The 27,177-nt window shown below is 32.5% G+C and overlaps 1 protein-coding gene across 2 annotated transcripts in view; it reads left to right on the top strand.

The window, feature by feature from the left end:
- Positions 1 to 2,754: 2,754 nt before the first annotated feature.
- The window catches only part of LOC121119807 (E3 ubiquitin ligase RNF121), a 59,575-nt gene continuing 35,152 nt past the window's right edge, over positions 2,755 to 27,177 (top strand). Inside the window, exons 1-2 of one of the 2 annotated variants that reach the window (XM_071889775.1) lie at positions 2,755 to 2,946; positions 3,015 to 3,111. In XM_071889775.1, the coding sequence (XP_071745876.1) occupies positions 3,076 to 3,111 (36 nt within the window). In that variant the 5' untranslated portion in view covers positions 2,755 to 2,946; positions 3,015 to 3,075. Of the gene's footprint in view, positions 3,112 to 27,177 lie in introns of both variants that reach the window. The other variant, XM_040714603.2, reaches the window with a different exon arrangement.

Raw genomic sequence — 27,177 nt, 5'->3', positions numbered from 1 at the left:
AATGTAATACATTTTTAATACCCATTCAAATAAACATATCATTTCGTATTTTTTATTAGTTACAAACGGCATTACTTGGAATAATTTGGCATTGACTAATAAAAACTATTTGCTTTAATAATATATAATATAACTCCCAACAAACCATCTTTGTTTTTCATGAACCCCAAGGGTGTTGCAGGATTATATATATATATTTTTTTTTTTGAGGGGGAAAGGGTTGTTTTTGGAAATTTTTTCCAAAAAATCAATGAATTGAAACTTCAAAATTTTTGTACGAAAATTTCAAATATTAAAGTGTTTGGACAAAATTTTCAAAAATCTTTAGCTATTCACAGAAAATTAAAAATTTTGAAAAAAAAAATTCAAAAATTAAATTAAATTTCAAATATGAAATATTTTCTATTCAAAATGAGGGGTGCTACATCCACTCCAGCCCACCGCCTGCGGATGACCCTTCACGTAGCTACTTATTACTTAGATGCTATCTTCTCGAGAATAATAATAACCAATGAAGTGTGTATTTTTGGTCATACTAAAAAAAGAAAAACACTTGAAAATCAACATGGTAACTTTGAAAATTTTAAGAATGATTTGGAGGAGAGCGACTTAAGGAGAAAATGCCTCAATAACTTCAATGAATGAGCTATGGATGAAGGATGACAACTCCCTTTATTCTTCACTGGGGCTTTCAATCCATTATTCTGTCTTTTTGTGGAAATCCTTATTTCTTACATAAATATACGATGATTCCGTGGAATATCTGGAGGAATTTATCTTGAATATTCACGAGTTCAGAAGTGTCTATTACAGACCTTGATGTGAAGGGGCATCTGTACAATTAACGATATCTCCATTAACAGAAATGTGAAATGAAATTCTTTTGCATTTTTTTTCCAAGCAGCTGTGTATTTTAGATTTTTTTTCGAAAAAATTCTATTTATTTGTAAATAGCATCGATTTTTGAAATTAAAAAAAAAAAAGTTCTAAAACTAAGTTCCATCCCCGCCCCCAAAAAAAAAAATTGTATATATATATATGACCCTGTGGACAACTCTGCTGCATTCTCCATGAATTCACCCTTTAAACTCAATTGAGAATGTAAATTCTCCGAAGAGAAGGAAAAGTTACACATATCATGAGGGGAAATGATGGAGGTATGCCATTTGAAAAAAGTTTCCAAATAAAAATTTTTGGAAAAAAATTTTCAAATACTATATTTTGGGGAAAATATTTCAAAAATCCTTTGTTATTCACAAAAAACGATTTTTTTGGAAAAAAATTCCAAAACTAAATTATTTTGGAAAAAATTTCCATGTGGATAGGCTATTCCCAAAAAATTAAATTAAAAAAATTGAAAAATTGATTTTTTTGGAAATTTTGATACTAGGAGAGGGGAGCTACAACCTCTCCAGCCCCCAACCCCTGCAGACAGTGTTAATACAATTTGTTTATCGAATTTCCTCCTAAATGTGCTCCTCTGTGACATCATCAAAATAGCCTTCTAAACAAAGGTTAACAAATCTCTTATCGATACACCTTATATATAAAAAAATAGGATATTAAAAGTTTTATGTATATAGGACGGCCCTATAACCTCACTCAAGTAAAAATGTACACTCTATTTTGCTGTCAGCTCTCAAATTTTCTCCTATTTTCCTCATTATTAGTGTTCTGAAGTCTGATTGGTTGAACCAAAAACAGCTCTTATTAAACTGACATCAATTCCACACAATGATTGAATAATAGTTCCATAACTGAGAAGAATCGCCTAACTAGTAACTACTAACTGATTTTTGGCCCATTTACTATTTCTTTTTAGTGGAAAGGTTGCGAGATTCAAAAAAGACAATGACGTAATAAGAGATCTTTAGTTTTATTAAGGTTACTATAGGCCGTGAACAAGATAAAAAATAGATGAATAATTTAAAATGAAGAATACTTATTATAATTAAATATTCTACGATGTAATTTTTTACCTTTTTGAGTAACATTTTTTAAATTAATAATGCACTTTATGTGGTACCCTATGAAGTAAAAATGCCTGCAGTAATTATATTACTCGTAACTACATATTATATTAATATATGTGTTAATATAGTATGACAAGGGCGTCTGCATAGGTGGACTGGATGGATTTGAGCCCCCCCCCCAATTAATTAAAGATGTTTGTTGTTATCACTCACAAATATATATAATCCTGCAGACACCCCTGTAAATTAAATTGAAACGATATCATCAATTAATAGTTGATAATTAAAATAAATGATTTTATAATTAAAAGAGTTGCTATGAGACGTACAAATTGTAACTTGTACAATCTGATTATACAAGTTGCAACTTGTACAAGTAGCAATTTTTTCATTTAAAAATGCCTATTTAGTTACAACATTGGCTTTTCTAATTATCAACTTTACATTGATACTATCATTTTGATCTATTAAAAATAATATGGTTATTATTTATTTATCCGTAATATAACTGTGGCTTATAATATGCAACATATAAATTATATTTTAGTTATTTGTTTTAAAATACATCATTCATCTCATTTTTTGCGTTGAACCTTGTACAATTTGATTATACATGTTATAACAACTACTTATATAAAATGGCAACTTGTAGTACACAACATTTCTTATATTGATTCAATTTATACAACTAGCGGATAAATATTTATTAAAAAACTACTTATTTAGTTCCAAATATGCCAATAGACGTCGCTTACAATAATATATTATCAAAAAGGAAGAAAGGGAGAGAATATTGAGGATATTGATGACATAGTTACTCTTTCTACTGACGTCATAGCCCTTCTATTAAGTATTATGTATGTCTAAATTGAAGAAGCCGTGTTGTAACATGACATTTTTTTAATAGTAGTACGAAATATCAAAGTATAAGCTAAGGCCTAAGAGAGAGAGAAAGAGAGTCCTATGCCTAGTAGTAAGTAGTAAAAATATTGATTTTCGTCTCTGGAATTGTAAAATAATTTGTGATTTTCATGGAAATAGAATATAAGACAATTTACAAATATATTAGTGTTGTAAATTTGTAAAAGTAACCCGATACGAAATGGTCGGACACGGACACCTTCACTTCCCAAACAAGGTAAAATAATAACTTTCTTTCTATTACAATCGTTATGCATTACTATTTATATGTCGAGAAAATGGATTAGAATACTATTTATAGTGTCAACTAATGGATTGATTCATCTAGTCATAGTCCTTGTCATAAATTAGTTTTAAGTCTATTGATTTCATGGATTTGTATTCCGTTTCTTACTTAAATATCTTATTCAAACAGTAAAACATTGATTTAAGTTTAAGTTCTAACTAACAGGACATTTTGAGTTTAATAAAAAGTTGGCTATTGCCGGATATTTACACGCATACATCAGCAAATTGATGTCTAATGTTCGGGAAGGGCTAATTTGCTAATTGAGTTTTTTTAAGTGTTACTCAGTTATTTTATTGAAAATATGCAACATTTGTCTGACTAATAGACAATTTTGAGTCTTGTGAGTTATTGTCTGATATTCAGGCTAAGATACGCAAGTTAGTGTTAAATGTTCTGTTAGAGAAAAATAGAACTTAATATTCATTTAGTTCATATCAATCGAATAAACTATAAAAACATCAGTTTATTTGCTAATTGAGTTTTTTAGTTTTTAGTTAATTTATTTCATGAAATAGTTCGTATTCCAATTTTGACTTAAATATGTTATTGAAACTGTAAAACATTGATTTAGGTTACAAGTTCTAACTAACAGGAAATTTACATTATGATAAGAAATTGGATATTACCTGATATATACACGTGCTAATATCTGCAAGTCGGCCTCTAATGTTCTGAAATGACAACCTTAATATCATTCGAATAAACTATAAATACATCGATTGATTTGATAATTTAGTTTTTAGTCAATTTTTTTCATTGATTTGTATTCTTAGTCTTACTCAGTTATGTTCGTCTAACTAATATGAATTCTTACGTAAGATATATAAATCCACTTCTTCATTATGGTTTGATATCCTCACTAAGATCCGCAAGTTGGTGTCTAATGTTCTGAAAGGAAAAAATAGTATTAAATATTTATTTAATTCATATCCTTCGAATAAAGTATTAACGCATCGATTTATTTTCTAATTGAGTTTGATAGTTAATTTATTTAATGGATTCATTTTTATTCCAAATGATACTTAAATATGTTATTGAAACTGTTAAACATTAATTAAAGCTCTAGTTAATAGTTTTTCCATGATATTATCACGTTAATATTTGCAAATAAGTGTCTAATGTTATGAAAAGACAAAAATAATAAAATTCGCATAAACTTTAAACAAATTAAATTATTTGCAATTGAGATGTTTAGTTTAGTTTCTAGACCATTTTATTCCTGTATTTGTATTATTAGTCGGACTTATTATGTTATTGAAACTATAAATCAAATGTGTAGCTAATAGGAAATTCTAATATGATATGATATCTTCGTGTTTATCTGCAAATGAGTGTCTAATATTCTGAAAGGACAGGCTTAAATATTCATTTAACTTTTGTATATAATTCCAATTAACTATAAATACATCGATATATATTTGCGAATTGAGTTTGTTAGTTTTTAGTCGATTTATTTCATGGAATAATGTTTCATCTCAATTATACTATTATATGTTATTGAAACATGTTCAACATCAATTAACTTTCTAAGTTGTAACTAAAAAGAAATTTTGAGTAAGATAGGATATTAGTTATTTCCTGATATCCAACTGCTAATATCTAGTCAGTATCTAATGTTCTGAAAGGACAAATAAGACTTAAATATTCATTTTAGGTTTATTTAATAAAACATTTGAAGAACCAAGAAATAGATCAACTTATTTGCTAATTGAGTTTATAGATATGTATTTCAGTGTAGATAGTTTATAATTCAATCAAACAATGTTAATTTCGGTTTGTTTAGTAACATTTCATCCTGTCTTCATCATATATAGTCTCGTATTTATTTCATCAAAATAAAATAAAATATTTGTTTAAGTGAAACATTTAATAAAATTGTTTCGTTTCGTCATCGTAATCTTCCTACACATAAACAACAACTTTCGTTTACAAATATATTTCCTCTAGTCATAATGGACGAAATTAACATAAGGATTCCATTATTTAAAAAAAAATGTTTAGTACTAATTCAATTTTTAGCTCTGTGTCGTAGGATATATTTTTGATTATTAACCTACGATAAATTAACAAATGTTTAATAATGTATTCTTGTGTCAGCAATTAAATAATATTATATTATTCAATTACATTGTAAAATAATCAACTTCTATACTAAGTTAGCCAATGCTACCGGGTGTGGTGAAAAATCTTTACACTTTCAAAAACCAGTTGTAATAGGCTATGTCAACAAAATATAAATAACTAATATGATGTCTTGGCTACTCCCTCAGTAGAAATGATGGCTTCAAGGCAGCACAGAAAGCCTAGCAACCATTGTGGATGTAGTCCTCAGACATGACATCCCAGTGCTGGTTGACGGTGTCCTTGAGGTTGTTGGGTGACGGACGGTGCAGGCCTTGAACTCAACATGCATTCAAAAAAGTGAAGTCCAAAGGGTTGGTGTGTAGGGTGGCCACATTTTCTTTGGTTTAAAAAGCAAGTTGTCCTCCAAGTACTTCTAGGCATTTTTGGACGTGTGTGCAGGTGCACCATCCTGCTGGAACATTTGGTTCATGTCCGGGTAGTTAGTTTGGAACTATGGTAACATTGCAAACTCCGTAGGTTTCTTGCCAGCCCCCAAAAGTGCACGGATCGAAATTCGTTGGTCACGTTCAAATGGCATTATCTTTTTTTGTTTATTTATTTTTTTAGTATTTGACCGGAACAATTTTACCGCATTCACAAAAACCTTGATTTATTTAGCCAAAACGAAGTGTAAATATTTTTTCGCCGCACATGGTATATAAATATTGAATGTCCCGTTTTTAAGTAATATATTAAAATTTTGAGTCTCCATGTTCAGCGATGAATGGAGATATATGCAAATGTAGTATGTAGGCATTAGTCATTTAGTGTCCGAATAACTATGGAATGTTTTTCCACCATAAAATTGATGAGAAAATCGATGCTGGCTGAATTTTGGAGCCAAGTCTTCCCCTTTCCCTTCAAATGAACCTATCTCAATCATTTTGGAACAGGTATATACATATTATTATAATACATTCTGTGTAAGAGTAAGGTTAAGATCTATTGTATAACATACAGGGTCGTGCACTACAATTGGAACAAACTTTGACCTTGCCTAGACCCTGAACAAATCCAGTGAAAATTATTCTATATGACCTCCGTGGGCTTCAATCACTGGCTCAATTTTCCCACTTTGTAACCATTTTACTTCATAAAGAAAAATCTTGTTTCACAGTCCCTGAGCAGAAGCGTCCGCAGGATTATATATATATGTAGTATTTCCAGAATAATACACGCTTCTTATAATTACAAATAATTGTATTCTCGAGTAAACGTAAACGACTAAGAGGTTTAATACAAAATATTAGATTAACAGATACTCTCGAGAAGAACATGGAATCAACTTGTATCGCTGAACGCTACATATATGAAGGGGGGCTTGGTTTTTTTTGTATTTTTTTTTGAGAAAAAATTCAAAAAGTAAATTTTTTATAGAAAAAACTTCAAATATTAAATATTTTCGAAAAAAAATTGGAAAACTTATAGCTATTCTAAAAAAAATCAAATATTAAATTTTTGGGTGAAAAAATATCAAAAATCCAGAGCTGTTCACAAAAAAAATCAAATTTTTGGGAAAAAAGTTTAAAAAATTAAATTTCAAAAACTAATTTTTTAAAAAAAGATCCACAAATATTCTCAAAATATTACAAAATCCACAGCTATTCACAAAAAAATGAAGTTTTTCCGAAAAAAAGTAAAAAAATAACTTGAATTTCAAATAATAAATTTTCTAATAAAAAACAAAAATTCCTTAATTTGTCCTCATGAAGGAATTTTTGTAGCCACTACAGCCCATCCCCTGCTCTTGGTAATATTGCTTTTACATTCAAATTATGGTTTTAAAATGACTAAATATTTTGAATTTAAACAGTTTTGAAAAAAAAAAAAGGTTTGTACACTCTGGTCCACATTTTCAAGGAGTAGATAGTCTTAGATTATATTTCTAGATAAATCAATGAGTGGACCTATGTAGAGAGGTTTAATATTTCATGTTAACACATTTTTATTTGGCACAAAGATCAGGATGTAAGAGTGATGATGTCATCAAAACTTGGTTTAATTTATGCCAAAGTTTACCACCTGCCTTGTAAAAGCATTCAGCGTAGACTAAATTTGTGTATTGTTCGACTAAATTTAAAATTTATGATATTGGAGCTTTTCATTTCTCCCCGTATAATTTAGAATCTGTATATTTGTTGTGTAATTAATGAAATTCTTCATTTTTTGAACTATAGAAATTAAATTAACATTCTATACTTGAGGTAGTTTATTCGGCAAAACATTTTACAAAAACTTCATAAAATAATGACCAAATATCTTATACTATACAAATATATTTGTAGGGTCAAACGACAAAATCGATTGCATGAGGCCTAAATCCAAAAAATAAACCTTTGTTTATTTAATGGCCTTTTTTTAAAGAAGAAAACCAACATTTTTTCAGTGGTCTTGTTTCATAATATTTATCGAATGCTCTTTTTGAAGGAAAGATCAAGCAAGACTTCTCATGGTCTTTTTAAATAAATTATGTACATATTTGATTTAATAAATTTTTTCATATATTGTGTCCGCTATCATTCTGATGCCGATAAGAGGCTTTTAGTTCTCTTATTAGTGATCTGGTGGAACTTTAATTGCCACCTTTGGAAAGAGCAGAATATGCAATTTTTATACATGGTATCATGTGTAAAAAAGTGTTCTCCATTTGCGGCCAGAAGCTTCCTAATCCTCTCTCTGACTATTGGCATACATCTCCTTTTTTTCCCCTGTCTCCAAAAATGTCCCCCAGGTACTTCTGATATTGCGCTTGTAATCCTCAATGTGGGTGTCACCCCTTGATTAAGGGTCTAACCCATCCATCTAGCTTTTGGCATTGTCACCATATGACTGGAGGGCCCTGATGACCTTCTAAATGCTGTATTCTTTCTCTCTTCCATAACGTTCTTCAAATTGTCAGTGGTACCATCTTGATTTTCTTTTTCTTAAACATTTTTTAAATACACGATTTTCATCTCTACTCACGAGCACTCACATGCTGTGCTTTACCTACACATGTAAGAGAAACTGAATAAATCACCTCTACTTCTCTCACTCTTTTTTCCCCCGTACAAATATATGAATTCTATAGATGACCATGTGTGATACAGGAAACATATCAGTAGTTTCTGACGCATTTTCAAGCCTTGAAATCGAGGTTCCCACAACTTCGAGGTATAAGACTTAACGGCCGTGGCTCAACTTCCACGAAACACCCAGTACATGCTTACATTATACTTATTGTCTAAAAAAATTCAATTACATGTTAATGAAGTTTCCTTTATTCAATTTTTCATCTAAGAAATTTGATTCTTTTTATTTCTAGATGGATTTATTCAATTATTATCATTCAAGAATGTTTTTTTTCTACATTTTTCTTCATCTAAAAGGTTTTACCCAAATAAACCACAATATTAGCTTGTTTAAAATAAAATGACGTCGCTAGCCTATTTGGGATGGGGGGGTTGAGGCCCCTTAAAAGTTTTTTTAAGGTGCCCTAAATTTTTAGCATATTTTATATAAATGTTACCACCTATAGAATCCAAAATGGTCGAATAGATCAGTCTTAAATTTAGAAAGTGGACGTATAAAATAACCAAGCATGTACCTATGATACTCTCTAAAATAACGCCAAGGACATGAATATGGTGGCAATCACAACATTATGGTATTGTTCGGTTTACCTGGACATTTTTTAGGTGTATTTTTTTTTGATGATCGTTAAAAAAAAGGCCGATTTTAATTTGTTAGGAAACTTTATATTTTGATAGACAAAATAAAATCATTACATTACTGATATTGTAAAATATAATTGCCAATGGAGTGTCATATATCTGCACACTGTGTCCTCAATAATTTCGCATGGATTTTTTTTTCTTTTCACTTCTGTTATTCAGCTGCAGAGGTGAATACAATTTTTTATACTGCAAGTCCAAGTGGAGTCTCAAGGCTTTGCTCACAAATCTAAGTTTAGTCTAAGTCCTTGAATATTTTTATCGAGTCCTCAATTTTTTTTTAGTTCAATACAAGTCCGTAATTATAATATACAGAGTGGAAGGTGACTGGAAGATAAGTCTAAGTTTAGCTCAAGTCCTTAATTTTTTATGAGTTATTTTCAAATCCGTAATTTATTATACACAGAGTGGGGACCCAAAACTTACAAAAACTTGCAAATTACAATTTGAACCTTGTTGTTTTTGAATGCAAGGTTTCGTTAGGCAACCAAACGACTGCTGAAACAAAAAAAATTTTTTTTTGTTTGTATCCCATGTCTCGAAGTGTAAAAATGTTTGAGCAAAAAAAAAAAAAAAAAAAACCCACGTCTGTGCAATCTTCTCTGTTTCGGTGTCGTCTGGCCGGCCTCCATACGACCATCCTTCAACCCTGATTGCATCCCCTTGGACTTTTCAGTTTAGGGTGTCTTGGAAAAGAATGTCTGCCATCATGCTATCATAACAGCGTGACGTGCCATGGACACGGAATTGATTGTCAAGAGCTTCCAATTGTTCGCCGGCTTTTATATGGTGTTATTGCTTGTAAAGGAGGACATATTGAATAAAAAATATAGCTGAATATAGTATATATATATATATTACAAATGTGTGGTCTTTTCTTGATTCCATCACAATCACGTTTTTTTGTAATTTAGCAATGTTACTGCAAGGTGTGTGTCCCCACTCTACAGGATCCATAGTACGAAGACTTTTTTGAGTTCATTATATACTTATTTTTGAGTCCAAGTCTAGTCTCGAGTCTTTGAGAGTGTGATCAAATCTAGTCACATTTCTTTAAAGCATGGCCTCAAATCCACGTCGACTCGTATCAAGTTCAATTTCTGCCTCCGCTCATCAATTGCCAAGTATTTAAAACATCTTGGTAAATTTAAGTCTTGCAATTCTTTTATATTTTCCCTCCTTTTCAGTAATTTCTTCTTCAAACTTTTGAAAAGCTCTCCATCCCATCTAATTGTCAAACTCTAAGCTTCACAATCAAATATATGGGAGATAAAATTCTAAGTAGATCGTGATAAAACTATGTGTATTTGGTTGATATATTTTTATTTCTTCTAAATTTCGTATTAAAGGAGATATAATCTGTTTTTTTGAATTCCATTTATATCGAATTATCCTATTATTTTTGTTCAAAACGGGAAGAAGCCCTATTTCCACTTTTTGGAAGTCTTCATCATTTTTCAAGGACAAAGACTTTTTAAGAGACTTTGCTACAAACCAATAGCAATTGACAGGAGAAATGACTTTTAAAAACATGATTTCTCAACTAATAAAAATTATCATTTCTTTTCCCAAAGGCCTTTGATGATTTCACAAATATTTTAAATATTTTTCTAGAAAACTTTATATGGAACATAAAAATAATATAAATTTTATCCATGCAGAGTGCGCAGGGAAAAGTGTCCGGTTAATTTTTTTCATATTTGGTTACAAAAAGTAAAATATCTGTTGAATCTGTATAATATATATTTTTTTGGGTGCTAGAAAAATTGCCCGAAGGAAAATTGAAGATTTGCTGCGGAGTTATAATTGTAAGTCCTTTTTGTACTCAGAGTAGAATTGGAGATCAACATCGGAGTAATTATACTCGGGCTTACCTCGCTAACAACAAAATACCCTAGGTATTTTGTTGTCAGCTTTGTTGAGCGTATCGAATATTCTAAAAATGCTATATTAAGATCTCAGGGGTGCATGGAAGTTGTGGGCAGCATAAAAAGAAGTGAAATGCTAACTGCATCAATATCCTAGAGGGCAATATCAATATTGCCTCAGTCTAATGAGACTTGCCATTGACTTTAATATGACATGGAGCACAACAATCAGGAAAGCTGACTTTTTGTATGAAATCTTTTGTCAGATTTTCACAACATCCCCTGACACCAATTTTGAGGGAAATAAGGTTGGAAAGGTGCGACAAACTACTCCTGATGTATTTCAAGCATCCCGCCGTAAAAAAATGTATGACAAGAAGATATTCACTCTGTACAACTACCAAAAGGGTGAATTTCTTATAATATCAACAGAAGAGGTTTAAGGCGCCTTTTTGACAAAATATCTAGTCTTTTTTATGATCCTTAGTGTTCTAGAATCGGATATCAAAAAATGATCACTTACTTCTTCAAGGTAGGACAAAAAATTGGAACGGATGCCTACAACAAGGTACTGTCGTACAATTCTATCTTACATGAAGCAGCAACGACTCGAAAATTATGTTAGGGCAACATGGTCAACTTAAGACCACCTTCATCACCAGAACTCAACCACTTGGATTATGTCCGATGAAGCGCCATTAAGGCAAAGGCTAATGCCACACCTCATTCACATATGGAATCCTTATAGGATAAAATTACTAAAGAATGGATTAAATATCCTTAGGATACTATCGTAGAGGTTGTTGTGCCGGGTGTAGACTCTGAATCGAGACAGAAAATTCCACATTTTAAGCTTTTTCCGTATCAAAGCACTTTTTAGAACTGCGTGACTACTTGATTTAATAAATAACAATGTAGCAACGAGCGTGTGTAAGTAAAGTTTTCCGGTTTTTACGTTCAAACATGGCCAAACACTTCTCAGAATCATTAGCTTGTTTTTGTTTGTGGTCAACACTGAGCAAACACGAGATCCACTTTGAACGGAACTTTCTCATGGACAGTTCCTCATGCAGAATAACGACATTCTTTTGATATTTTTACGATGTCAACTAACACATGCAACTTCAGTTTTGGATCATTCAAAATGATTTTGTGGATTTTTTTTTATGTTTTCTGTTCTTACTGCCTCATTTGGACGTCCATTACATTCTGTGACCACGTTTCAAGTCAGCAAACCAACGTTTACTTGTTTTTTGTGATAGAGCAGAGTCCCCATTATACTTTTCCAGCCATTGTTGAGCTTGAACGGCATCTTTTCCCATCAAGAAGCAAAATTGTAAAATTAAAACACAAAATTATATTATATCCATTGTTTTGGAAATAATTAACTAATTGTCATGATATTTTGACAGCTGTCTTTTGAATATTGGTACTATCTGAAAATCAGGTGAATTTAAAAAAATAATAATAGTGCCATCCATGTGTGAAGCCTGGAACTTTTCAGCCCATGTGCTACATACCGGGTGGTCAATTGAAATCTGGACCCTTACTAATTCAATTATTAATGAAAGTTGACTGATATAAATTAATTCATATTTCGATATATTAAAGCATAAACAACTCGTGACAAAACAAAACAACTGCGAGCTCTCTAGTTTACGTACAAGTTGAGAAAATTACACTTGACGTGATAGACGAATTTCCATTCGCGCACTCCAAGCAGTTGGTCATCTCTAGAGCCATCGTTTACGCCGTCAACAAGAATAAAATGTTGTATAATTGGTATGTCTTTGAACAAACTGGATGCCCACCATATAGAAGATGCCATTATCACTAAGGGAGGCTATATTAATGATAAAAATAGCTCAGAGACACATCTATTTATAGGTTTTGATTTTTTTGAAATTCTATAGTTAATTATATTTTGTTGAAGTTTAAAATTCAAGTGTTCCGATTCTAATGGAACACTCGGTATGTATATTATTAAAACAAATATTGATTGTCCTTTTATCTGTTTGTCAACGCCTAATAACTCTTAGCTGGTCATTTATTTTAAATTTGGCTTAAATTACAATAATTTAACTGTTCTTTAAATTTCATTGTGGTAGGCCTATTAAATAAAAAGTGATAAAGCGTTCAAATGGATGTTATCAACGGTACACTTTTGTAGACGCACCCAGTCTGGATAATTATGAAATAGTATCTCACATTCCTTCAATATATTATTATTGATAGGCTTTTTAAGTATGTATGCATATTTGTAGCAGAGTTTATTATTTTGTCTGTCTGCTCGTACAAAGTAGGAATACAAAACGTATTAACATATTATGCAAATTCTTTGTTATAGATAGAGCTGTAATTTTAAAATAAATGCAGGGGTGCGTTAAATAATAATATCAGATGACAATAAAGTTGTTTAAAATACCATCCTAACGCGTTTTTTAAAGTTGGATATCGGAACAATATTAAAATGTAAAGTAATCATTTGTACGTGTGCTCACGAAAAACAGAGAGTAACACTGATGGTTTTTTGGGCCCTTTAATTAATGATAAAAATCCAGTGTAGAATGGGTATGTTAAAAAAAAAACCAACGTAACCCTGAAAATTTGAAGAATGTCTTGTAGGAGAGAAAGAATAATTCTTATGACGTTTCATTAGATCAGTTAAATCTGCTGTTACAAGAGAGGAAGGAGAAAAGGATATAAACAAGTGCATTTGCTAGATTTACACCGATGTTGATCTTTAATTCTACACTGATTCCAACAAGGACTTAGAATTATAACTCCGCAACAAATCCTCAGGGTTACGCTCTCTCCTTTATAAGCACACGCGAACTTTCAAATAGGTATTGAATATAATTGAATCTATTTAGGAAAGGAAGTTCACTGCACAAGAATTATATAATAATTATGACAAACTGCTAAGTAAAAGAAAATTCATTCTTCAGATTATCAATTTAAAAAGGACAACAAAAAAACGGGCCAGACAAAAAATACTCCGGATTTTTATAATTTGTCATGTCGTTTAATTAGCTGCGATCAGCTATAAGCTGACGGAAATAAAGAAAAATCATCACTGCGTATCTAGCAAGGATATATTGTCTGGAATGGTGTCGATCGTCAATGCTACTCTGAGGTCAACAGAAACTTATAACTCTGCAACAAGTGTTTCTCCTCGTCTTTCACGCATTAGTGATTACTGTATACTTTTATATTTTATCTTCAATAATGATAACCGCTTGGGAAAATAAAGAAACGGTTCTAGTCACTAAAAGTATCGCACTTGTCCAATGTTATATTTTTTACAACTATAGTTATAAGTAGTGTTGTGTCGGTCCTAATTTCTCGTCAATTGAGTCTAGTCCTTAAAAACAACTAAATAATATTAGTTGATTAGGAAGAAAGACTCAATGACGTCACGAAATATCAAGTTTTCTTTTTTAATGGCTACAAAACGAAGCTGGACTAGACTAGACTGGACTAAACTGCAGTTCTCTGTCCTACATCAAGACCGACACAGCACTAGCTATAAGTGTTCATCTTCGTTGTACTATAATAGAATGATTATCAAACTATTTATGTACATGTTAGATACAAAATGTTATTTGTTTTTATTTCATTCTTCTCAGGGCTGCTTGTAGCCTATTAAGGGCATCTGCAGGATTATATGTTTTTGGGGAGGCTTGGATTTGGATTTCTTTAAAACAAAATTAAATTCTTTTTGAAAATAATCTCAAAAATTAAATGTTTTGAAAAAAAGTTTCAAAATATTAAATTTTTTCAAAAAATTTCAAAAATCTACAGCTATTCTCAAAAAATTCATTATTTGAAAAAAAAATTCAAAATCCACAGGTCTTTACACAAATTAAATTTTCAGGAAAAAAATTCTAAGAATTAAATTTCAAATAATAAAAAAAAATTCAAAAAACTCAACTTTTGTTGAAGGATAACAGTTTTTAGGTGGCTAGGAAAGCTTTCTTAAGATTATCAGTGCGTTTTATTACTTTGTTTGTTGTTTTCATTTGAAAAAGTGCGTCGTTCACTTATAGGGATGGGCACAACATAGAGATAAATAATAATTTAAGATTAGAAAAGAATTTATTTAATGAAATGTATAAACACTTATCTCTAACGCACAAAAATATTTTGAAGTTAGATGCCTTTTTATTAGCCCATGCTCGGGGTAATACGGTCCGCCAAAGTTGAATTAATATAAATGAAATTAAATTTGTTAATTTTTTTTATTTAGCTACTAATTGGGTAATAATCATGTATAAACAGTACATTTGATGTGGACAAAAAGTGTTTGTTAGGCTTCATATAAGCTTTTATGCAAAGTTTGATAAATCCGTGCCCAAATTCAAAGCTCGGGATGCACCTCCGATAAAATGAGGATTTGGAAGACTATGACAATATTATAAACATCTACAAAGCCATTGGCAATATTAATCCAATTAGTGTGTGTTTCAAATTCCCTAACAAAGCTATTTAATATATTTTATTGGGATACGAAAAATGTATCATCTTAGAAAGTTATGCTAATTAGTACTTAATTCTCCACATTGTATTCTATGTTTGTTTGCAATTCAAAGATCAAAATCGGGTTTAAATAAATACATACCTTCTTCACATGGATGCATAATTATTTTGAAGGCAATATGGCTGAAAGATAATGTCTTTTACTGTCACAGATCAAAACAAAGTAACTAATTAATAGTGAAATGTTTATTAGGCCGTCTAATATTACCTCAGTTATCCTTATTACTTTTTCTCCCTCCCATTTATATAAAAGGCAGCTGATGTCAATACTGTTTTTACTAGAGTTGAGTAGTGTACTATGAAAAAGAAAAAAAAGGAGGAGAAGGGGAGAGCGAGACGTATGCTGCACTTGAAATAAGATCTTTGTTAATATCATCTGCTTTTTGTATGATTTTGGCGGGAGAAAATGAATTACAAAGAGGATAACATTCTACATTTCATTAGGCCATGGAAAAAAGTATAATGATATTTAAATTCCTATATATTTATTTTGTTATGCATTCGAAAAAAGATTTACACCAAATATAAGCAATAATTCTTCTTTTAGAGAGAGAAGTTAGCCCTGCGATGATGGATTACATTATGAACAAAAAGGGAGAAAGAGAACACGCAACGACGGTTTTTCCTTTTCTAATTTTTTAATGAATTTTTTTTATTACAAACTACTCAAATCTAGTTATACCATAAGTAAAGAAGGGATCCGTGTAAAGAAAAAACTAAGTTTAGGGATTAGAAAATGAAAAATGGTTCTTGCGCGTGCTCTTTCTTCTTTTTGTTCCATATGTAATAAGTCATGGGAGTGTTATGTATGAATTTGAGTATAATTAGGATATTTCCCCTGTGGAATGTGGACGCTTCTCGTCTTTATAGCAGATATCAAATAACCTATTATTAGGAGCATGGGGCTTAAATCATTAATACCATATATCTCGCTCCCGCCTTATCCTCGTGTTCTGACATGAATCCCGTCTCTATGCATAACTTTCGTTCCTGCCTTCCCCCCGGCGTCTACGAAATGTCCATCCCTCAGTTTTGCCTCTAGCATTAGTTTTTTTGATATTTATTGTAGATGATTTTGATTTCATTCCTTTTAGAATGAAATCCCTTTTTATCGACCAATGAATGTTGCTTTCAGGTTATGAGCAACAAGGGTATATAATTGTCTTTTCTAACTTCCTTTATTAGCTTTCAAAGGATTTATTTCATTTGTCGGCGAAGGGACAAGTAAGTATGATATTGCTCAACTACTAAACCACTTTTGCTGTTAACTTAAGTGCTTCTTCCCTTCTACGTACGTCCTACCTATAAACAAGAAATCCTCTTACATATTTACTTACTAATTAATATCTGATAAAGTATGAGTCACATCTATATGAATGTTTTGTAGTACGAGGGAATAGTCAACCCAAATGCAAATGTATCTGCTGAAGTAAAACTATAAGGTTTAGGGGAATTCCCGCATTGAAATTTTGTAACTTTTAACTACAGGGTTATGGAGCCGGAGGATTTTTTTTGTGTGATTCTGACTCCAACTATGAGTGACATTTTGATATTATTTGACCCCACACTTTTTTTCCCCCGACAAAATCATGGTATAGGCAATCCCGAAACAAGAAACATTTTAAATCACAAAACCACTTCATTTTGAAAAGGAAAATTACCGAGGTTTGAAGCAGGGTTGTGGAGTCCTATGATTTCTTTTTGCAACTCACACTTCGCGTCAACTAATGTGAATTATTCGAGACCATTTCTGAGACCGACAATTATAAATTATTCAACTCCAAAACCAACTATTTGAAATTATTATCAAATCCAAGTTTGCCATATCGAGCAATATTGATTATAATTCGGGGATAAGGCTTGTTGTTGGATCTAATATTGGATCTTCCTTTATTAATAATAGTATCAATTTTACGAGCGTCTGTGTTGTCATAAAGTACTAAAATAGTAGATGGAATCTGTTCTTCTTTTTGGACCTTTCTTTAGCCCTATCAACTCCGACTATTTATAACTATGTAACCCAGAATCTAACTACTCCGAATCACAATTTTTGTTAAACTAACATTCTCATAGCGTGTAACTGGTTGTCACAAGACGTGAAAATAAAAACCTAATTTTCAGAACTCCCATCAACTTTTTCTGTTTTTGACCTTATTCGTGCGGGTTAGAATTTCAAATAGTGTAAGGCTGCAAACAAATCTACACACACACATTTTGGTTGACGTTAAGGCTTGCAGGATATCCTTGATAAACGATCCCACAATTTTAAAGAGAAATAAAATGACGTAAGAGGACGTGATCGAGGCTATGAGCAACTTTGATGAGTGAACATGAGTAGGAAATCATGTTGGAGTTTGATTTGTCCTTTTAGAAGTATTCTGAATGATGATTTTACTCCAATAAAATGAGTTGCTAGATGGGTGCGGAATCAATTGACTGAAGCTCACTAAATGAAGATAATTCGATGTGCATGGGCTTTCAAAAACGCTTGTTTTGGAAGGGAAAGTTATTTCATGACTCCATTGTCACTATGAATGAAGTCTTCGCTGCCATTTATATCTTTAAATACAAAAGAAGACTACAAATAATGAAGAAAAACGGACACAAGGGCCCCATCATGTGTAGGAGAGTCGAAAATATAGAGGTGGTCTTCACTTGGTTTGGTAACAATAGGCTTAAATACCAGTACTATCTTCTAGTTGGTCCCAATATGAATTATCTCTATTTCTGCATTGCCAACAGACCTACCACGGCCAAGTAGGAGTTGTTCTTGTACATGCATAATTGCAGCAATCATACTGTAAATACCACTTATCAGTTTGTGACTGCTAGGCCTATCAGATTGATTGCTCGACAGTGAACGCAGAGAATTGATTTATATACGTGTCCATTTACCATAAACTCCAAATAAACCTAGGGAGACAGCTAGAGACCAAAGTATTCTTTAGGGGAAAAATAATTAATTTACTTATTTAAAGAATATTTACGGTGAAGATTTCAAGCAACTTTTGTTTCTGTCAATATTAGAGATTGGTGATTTATCTCTTAAATATGGGCCAAAAAGGTAAATTAATGAATTAAACGAATTTGGATACCTCTGCTACTTTCCGAGTATGGTGAAATTATTTCTAAACATTGTAGTTTGGCTTCTGTACATTCATTTGTAGTTTTGTTGACTATTGACCCACCTAATTAAACTCAATTTAAAAATACATAATTTTGTGAATGTCTGCATGCCTTCATTGTTTGCTTGTTAAAGGAATGAATCTAATTTTGTTTGCTGTTTTATGTCCATCGACTTATATATAAATGTATCTGCTTTCTTTCAATTAATGTTTGGTCGACTCGAGAAAATATCAACTCATTCGACTCGCCATGAATCACACATTTTTCGACTCGACTCAAATTCTAAATCTCATTATTATTTGTTGAGTAAGTTTGATCAACTTTATAACATTTACTTATTATACGTTTTAAGTCTTACATTTTAGGCTTTGCAATGGTGTCATTTTTGATATTATTTTGACTTGGCCGTAAAATACTATCTAATGTTCATACTCTATGATTCCAAACAAAATTTTTAATTTAATAATCATGTGAAAACTTCGTCTGGACAAAGTTTCGGGCTCCTTAAACAGTTTATACTATTTACAGGGACGGTAGAATAATTTTTGTAGCATTGATTTTTATTTGTTTAAGCATGTACTTAAAAATATCTGAGTTCATTCTTCTGATATTTAGCAGCAAGTTAATAGTACTACATGATGCTCATCGGTAGTGTTTTGGGCATGTTATTAAAGGAAAAACAATCAACATGGTAAACCTAACAATTTGAAGAATGTTTTGGAGGTGAGCAGCTTAGCTGTCATGAAGTTTTATTAGATGAACTACAAGCAGCTATGACGAGGGCGATATGGAAATGACCAAGGAAACAGGCATGAATATAGTCTTGCTATAGCAGAGGCCGTCAACCTATGGCCCGCGCGTGAATTTGGACTTTTAAAATGAATGTTAATAAATTTTAATTATATTGTCAAAATAGAGAGGTCTTGTCATTTTTTCCTGGATATTCCGAATCTCCTGTCCTTTCTGTATAAGTAAACAGTAATAAACATTTCTCAAATCTTTCATCATGAGTGAGCAAGAAGCAAAAACGCAGAGGATCTCAGACCTTCTGGATGCCCCAAAATTGAGGTGGTAGACATTATGGACATTGTGAAGTGCTCCAGGAGCCTCATTTACAAGGTGGTCAAGATGAAAAAGGATGGAAAATACCTCTCAAGGAAAAAGGATGTGGGGGACATAACTTGAAAAGGGATTCTGAGTTTCTGGGCGACTTGAAGAAGAAGATCAAGGAGCACCCCACAAAATCCATGAATCGCCTCTCTAAAGAGTTTGACGTGGAGGAGAGGACAATCAGGAGGGCTGTGAAGGAGGACTTGGGATTGCCCTCTTACACAAGGACACCACGCCACCTGTTGGCGGACACTCTGAACTAAAGGAGACTGCAGAGGTGTAAGAAAGTTCGTGCGTGGAGCAAGGCAAAGGGATCCACAGTAAAAATGGTCTCTGACGAGAAGATTTTCAGCGTGGACCAGGTCTACAACCGTCGGAACAACCGTTAGCTTGGGGGATCATCAGAGGAGGTCAAGGGGGTGTTCAGTACAAAACATCCGGCCCAAACAATGGTCCTGGGGGTCGTGGCGTCCGACGGCAATAAGATGCCTCCTTCTTTTTTAAGGCTGGGGAGAAAATCGGCCAGGAGGCCTACTACAAGGTGCTGAGGTTCATCATACTGCCAGGGCTCAAGGCCATCTACCCAGAGGACAACTATGTGTGGACTTATTTACAAGATTAAAAGCAAGGTGGCTTCTGCTTAGAGCCTTTAAAGTTCCCTTGGATATCTATAACGATAGGCTTATTGGCATCATGGATGACGTGGGCACCGCGATCAACTGCAAGGATATATGTGAAGGATTTGAGAAGGCCTCTTATGTACGTCGATATTGGCAACTGCTTCCAACAGCAACCAAGGCCGATCGGTTAACAGTGCCTCGAAACTGTTCCCCACTCTACTTTGCCGTTTCGGGGTAGTTGATCAGAGAGCCTGTGCTATCCCTCAACGAAGTTGAGGAGAGCTCCAGTCCTCTGTCGGGGAGCAATAGGTGACCATGTCCAATCCCTTCATCTTTACCCTCAGGTTGGAGACCATCGTAGCAACAAAAGTAAATCATTTTGAAAAATGGAAAGATATATCATGAAAAAAAGTATCTGATAAAGCCTCAATCTTGTACTCCTCTTCATTATTGTAAAAGTTTACCCTATTTGATCGTTATCAAAAAGTCCACGTTTGTACCTCATACACTGTATATATTTATCGATGTATGCATGGATCATTTTTTTGCTAAAGATTGTCATCGTAGATATGAGCCAGTGACGTCATCATCAATATATCTTTAAATTATCCACGTACAATAGTTATAAGAATGATAAATACCTTCATTAAGCCTTAATTAAAAATAGTGACGTGTCGGACGTTAAACAGTCCCTAAGTAGCTGCAGAGTTGTTTAAAATCAGTGTCTAACAACCTCATAAGTTGGCATATTTTGTTTGTGGAAATACTTAGTTTCCACCCCGTACATATGCCTCTCTCTTTCTTTATTCATTTGTGACGTCAATTAAATAATACGTCAATTTATATATGTAATGAAAATATTGCTCTCCTTTATACCTTTAAGTCCTTTTTTCTAAAGGAGAAGAAAGAGAGTTCAATCAAATCCATGATTAAATAGAAAAGCTCATTTTTTCATTAATATGAAGCCCATTAACATAACAGAGATAACATCCATTAGCATAGAAGGATTCTTATTGAATACAAATTATGGAAAATAAAAGACTCTACAGATTGATAAATAGAAAAAAATATCGCACATGTTCAGGTCATATTTTATACAACTCCAGGTATATAAGTAACAGTTTCTTTTGTAATCTTAATGTCCTCTTTGGATTTTGTTATAATGGCGTAGTATTTACTGAAGAAGTCTAATATTATACATAATATATAGAGCTTTATCGATATTTGCTATTTTTAAAGCCTGACAGCACCACCAATGTGTGATAATAGATTTATCATTAATAGCTATGTATGTTAGAGTGATCCCTACTTTACAAATAAAATAGGGTGAATGTGCACATTAAAAGTATAAATGTGGCATGTCCCAGGTGTACAAAAATTGTTTGCCTTCACTCGTGCGTCTTTTCGAAACTCAACACGTCCATTTGAAAGATTTTGGTCAGTTTCAGTTTGAGGTTCTGATAATATATTGATTTAAGATATGCCTGAACAATTCCCTTAACAACGTACACTAAATATATTAATCATGCACACATTATAAAAATTTCAATCATAAACTTTGAAAAGGTCTCACGAATATCATTTCGCGTGAGTGGTTCAAATCAAATTGAAACAAGGATTAGTGAGTGAGCAAAACTTTCAGATATCTTTGGTTATTTATTTCTCACACCTAACAAAACTAAATATTGTTCGAGGGATAGCTAAATTGTGGATATATATATATCCACATGGATCCAGTGATGTGCAAGTTAACTTATATTTTTAACTAGTTGAGTTAAAGTTAATTTTGAGTTACTTTTTTTTAACTAGTTAAGTTTGAGTTAATTATCTTTAGTGTAATTTAAGATAAATTAAATTTCCGAACCTGGTTTAAGTTAATGTTAATTTCGATGTTATAAAATAACTATTTGAGTTCAAGTCCATTGATAGATTTATCAAGACTACATAATAAAGATTATTCTGTACGGTCTGTCTGGCTAGGATATTCTCCATTTCCAATTGAACGATCAAGAAAAAATAAAGATTCAAGCTCTAGAAATCTTTTGTTTTAAAGCAAAAAAGGAAAGCTTCCTTCGTATCAAAACTATCAGAGGAAGCTAATGTGTAATGAAACACGTTGAACGACGTGTCTGCAGATTTTCATTTACACTTTAACTTAATCAACTTAAGTTAAAGTTAAGATAAACCAGATTAAAAAATTAACTAGCTCAGTTAAAAGATAACTATGATAAATGAAAAATTAATTAGTTATTTTATAATTAAAAAAACGCTGTTTAAATAATCAACTAGTTTAGTTAAAAGTTGATTAACTTAACTTATCTAAGTTACATTAACTTAACCAACTCTGCATGTGCCATCTGAGGATAATATTTGTCTCTTTAATCAAATAAATATTCTAAACGATAGTTATCTCAACTCTTGAATCATTCGGCTGTATGTACATAATAGGTTGGAGAAAAATTGTTTTTCACTTATTATCAATGCTTTATAAGAAGTGTTACAATCATACATTTATGCTAGCTATGCCCCGTTCTGTTCTTCATAATGGCCTTCTCGTATAAGCCCTTTTCCTTGTTGATAAAAAACTCGAACAAACAATTTTCACATAATTTTATTAAGGGAATTTTTTTACCGCCAAGCACGTTTGTCCATATACAGGAACGGGGGATAGTCATTTGGAGCCAGGTCCGGACTGTAGGGTGGATGTATAAGAACATTCCATCTGAGATCCTGGAGATTCTAGAGCGTCATGAAATATGTTTGTGGTCTGCTGTTGCCTTCATGAAACACGATTCCTCTTCTATTCGAGTTTCTTTTTGTATCCATCCTTCTACAAATGGTTCAAAACGGTTTTATGATCGAGGTTTAGCTCCTGGGAGATGCTATGACAGTTAACATGATGGTGTATCTCGATATTTTCCATGATTTTATCGACATTTTTGACAACGGGCCTGTCAGTATTTGGTGCATCATTCACCCCACTACACCGCAAGGAAATAACTCGAACCACTGATGTGCAATATGAACCGAAAGAGTATCGGCTTGGTCGCTTTCGGTGTGTTTTTTTCTTTCAGGTAGTAAAAATGCAAAATTTCTTCCTTTGGGACCTCCGTACTCGATGCAGGATAATTCAAGACTGAACCTGTCAATCGCAATACTGTCCGAAAAGCGTTCTTAGTATACACTCACATCTTTACAACGACTTATCGTATGATCCGATGTGATCAATAATTAAGAATATATACTTAATTAAAAAAAGGGGGGAGAAAATACGAAATTACTTTTTCCCCAACCTAATATATATCAAGTAAATACTGTTATTATTATTATTTCTCGGGAAATGAAAAAAAAAAACCCTTATAATTATTTTATTAAGAATATAATGTCAGGAAAGTGTCATATTTTGTCAAAAAAAATATTAAAAAAGGATACAAAAGCAAGTTATAATAATGTTTTTCGAAATTGACTATGGATAACAATTGTTTACATCCAAGAATTATCGTCCATTTCTAGTAACAAATCCTCATTATACGAACTGTATTCCATGTTCATAAGTTATATCAGTAAAGGACTCTTAGAGTAAAGGGGAGGGGGCATTAATTGCATTATCGTTTAAAGCCACCTCCAAAATATGGAGATAGTCTATTTGAGTCCCAAAATAATAAAAATTGTTCTATCACCCCCCAGCTACCCCACACTCCTCTCCCCAAAAAGTCCTAGTAATTTGAATAATACCTTATAATTGAACCAAATATTAAAAACAAACATAAACAAAAAAACAACTAGATCTTCCTAAGTGTTTTAGAAGTTGATAAAATGCCATCAGAACTTGACCAACTAATTTCTCTGCACGCCCTTTTGGACTCTGACAAGAAACCAACGGAGATCGCCAAGTATTTGGGGATCTCCTGGCCAATCTTCTAAGTCGTTATGAAGTCGGAGATGGTAGATAGGAAGCTTTGGTCATGTAAGAAAATGAATCTTAAATAATTGAATTCCCCTCATCTGGTTCCTGTCGGGTGCAGACTTACAGGGGGCGACTAGGTACAGGCCTTGGAGGAGAAGTTCTTCCCATGGGTCCAAACCAACTACCCAGACATGAACGTGGTGTTCCCGCAGGATGGTGCGCCTGCACACACGTCCAAAAAGGAACATTGTTATGTGGTCGCTCTGGTGCAGATTCCAAGGATGGTTCCTTGCCTTTTCTAAATATTGGGGACAACGAATCCCTCAATTGATCACATTTTTTTTCCTAATGGTGGAAGTTTAAACAACCTACTAAACAAAAAAATATCAGCTGCTTCAGTGCCTGCGTTTACCATAGAGAGCGCACATAAGTGGCGGCATAGATTGCTTGCGTACCATGTATCTTTAAAAATATGGTTTGTGTTGCTTATAAAGTCAGATAAAGCTATACGATAAGAAAATATGCGTCTTGTAGTTACGTCACTAGATTTTTTGTGTGTGTGTGTATATCCATAAAATCCAAAAATTCTATTTTTTTTTTTAAATCCTTAGTTATTAACAAAAAAATTTTTGTTAAGAAATTTCAAATATTACATATTTTAGAAAAATATGTAATATTTCGGAACAAAAATTCAATAGCTATTCACAAAGAATTAAATTTTTTGCTCTGCGGCATAATTTGCCCCAATGACGAAAAAAATATTACAACTCCTCCAACCCACCCCCTGCGGATGCCCCTGTTTAAATACTTAAGGTGAAGCCAAAACTCCTTTTGATATCATCCCTAGACACTATTTCATTTCAAAAATAGTAATCACTCTAATGTAAATCAATATCCATCTAATATGTCACTGTATAAGAAAACAGTCTTATCGATTCATTTGTTCATACGTAGTGTAAATTAATCACATTATTTATTCCTCTTTTCTATCATCTCTACCTATCACACAAATAGTATTAATAATATTATTTGTACATAATAAGAATAATCTTTCACATATTATTATCAAGGATGAAAAAGTGCCTATTTCAGCTACACATCGTTTATATATAAATATATATAATATATCACACTAAAACCCCTTCTTTTGATGCAGTTGAATTAATCTATGACGTAGTTGTATAATGAGCTCTGCTTTCTATGTATTTGGAAGAATATTTTATTATGTAGGTGGAGAGAGAGACAAAGAGAGAAAGAATGAAAGGAAAAAAGGAAATAAAAAAGGAAAAGAAATGGGAGAAGAAAGGGAGGAAAATGCAGCCAAAATAATATTATGACGACAAACAACTTTTGCGAGATATTTATTTATATTACATAGTAAGATACCCAAATAAATACGTGTAAGAAGTATTTTTCTAAAATTGAGTGTGGATTACATCTATATTGTTCTACGAATGATCCTCCATTCTTTTTAAACCTTGGGCAATATGCACTTAAAGTAGTCAAAATTGATAGTTACAATAAATGAAGACTTAATTGATAGATTTTATGGTTGAAAAGGGTCGTATCGGGATTAATACAAGTCCCTTTAAACAAATTCAGGTTCTAAGACACATTGGAAATTCTTAGCTATCTCAAGTCATCCCAATAACTTGAAAAATATCCCTATTATTGATGCAAATATGCTTATGAAATATTTGGCTGTAGTTATTATAGTCCATTGGTCCATTAATATCTAAACACTTTGAATTTTAAACTTCAATAAGATATAATTTATTAATTAACTATAGAATTTCAACACAATTTATACTATAAATAGATGTGCGTCTGAGTTCTCTTAATCATTAATGTAGACACCCTTAGCAGTAATGACGGCTTCCAGGCGGATGTGGCTGGCCAATCAGCCAATCCAAATGTAGTACTCTGTCATGGCGTCCAGTATTAGTTAACAGTGGTTTTAAGGGCCTCGGTGTGTGGATGAAGGGCACTGCAGGGCTTAAAATTAACAATCACCCAAAAGGTGTAGTTGAAAGAGTTGGCATCAATGCTCTAAGGGCCAAAAGTGTCAAAAAAGAATACAAAAGAGTTGCAACGGAGGAGATGGATGTCAAAAAGTACCTCATGATAGTCATTTAATTTTTTTTCCAAAAAATTATCCTAAAACTAATCCCACCCTAAATATAATCCTTCGGATGCCCCTGAGCTATTCAAATTGGAGTTAACTTATGGGACGAGCTGTAAAGTCCTCGGCCTCTATATAGTATACAACATAATCTTGTCGTATTTTTATGAATCTCCCGAATACCTCACCTGTAGTTCACGTTTTGTATAATATGGTTTTGGAAACAATATAAATATTTCAAGGAAAGTATATATCTACTTTGTTTTAAAGCTTTAAAATTTCCTTCTCCTACAAAAAAAAAAAAAAAAAAAAGAAGCTCGCTCGCTAAAATTTTTTCATAATTTATTACTCTAACTATGGTTTATCCAATTTTTTTAAAATATATTACAACTTCTACAATCTGTTTACAGTACAAGTTACAACTTGTACACGTACGGCATAGAAATTTTTGTGAATGCAGTAAAAAATTTCCGGTCAAATACTAAAAATAAAAAAAAATAAAAAATGGGATTTTCCAAATTATTAAGAAGCTCAGAAAATGCCGTCTGAACCTGACCGACAAATTTTGGTACGTACACTTTAGGACGCTGGTAAGAAACCAGCAGATATTGCAAAGCAGTTGGGGATCTCCAACATGAACTCGGACATGAACGTGGGGTTGCAGCCCCTGTAACCACGTCTAAAAATCCCCACAAGTACTTGGAGGACAACTTGCCTTTCTGGCTAAAGAAAATGTGTCTCCCTAGTCACCAGATGTCAACCCCATTGGACTTCACTTTTTGGGTGCATGTTGAGTCGAAGGCCTGCACCGTCACTCACTCAAAAATCAACAGCCTCAAGGAAACTGTCAACCAGTACTGGTATG

This window comes from Lepeophtheirus salmonis, chromosome 6 (genome assembly GCF_016086655.4).
Source record: "Lepeophtheirus salmonis chromosome 6, UVic_Lsal_1.4, whole genome shotgun sequence".
Taxonomy (NCBI): Eukaryota; Metazoa; Arthropoda; class Copepoda; order Siphonostomatoida; family Caligidae; genus Lepeophtheirus; species Lepeophtheirus salmonis.
Note: the sequence above shows the minus strand (reverse complement) of the source record. Positions and strands in the feature narration are given on the sequence as shown.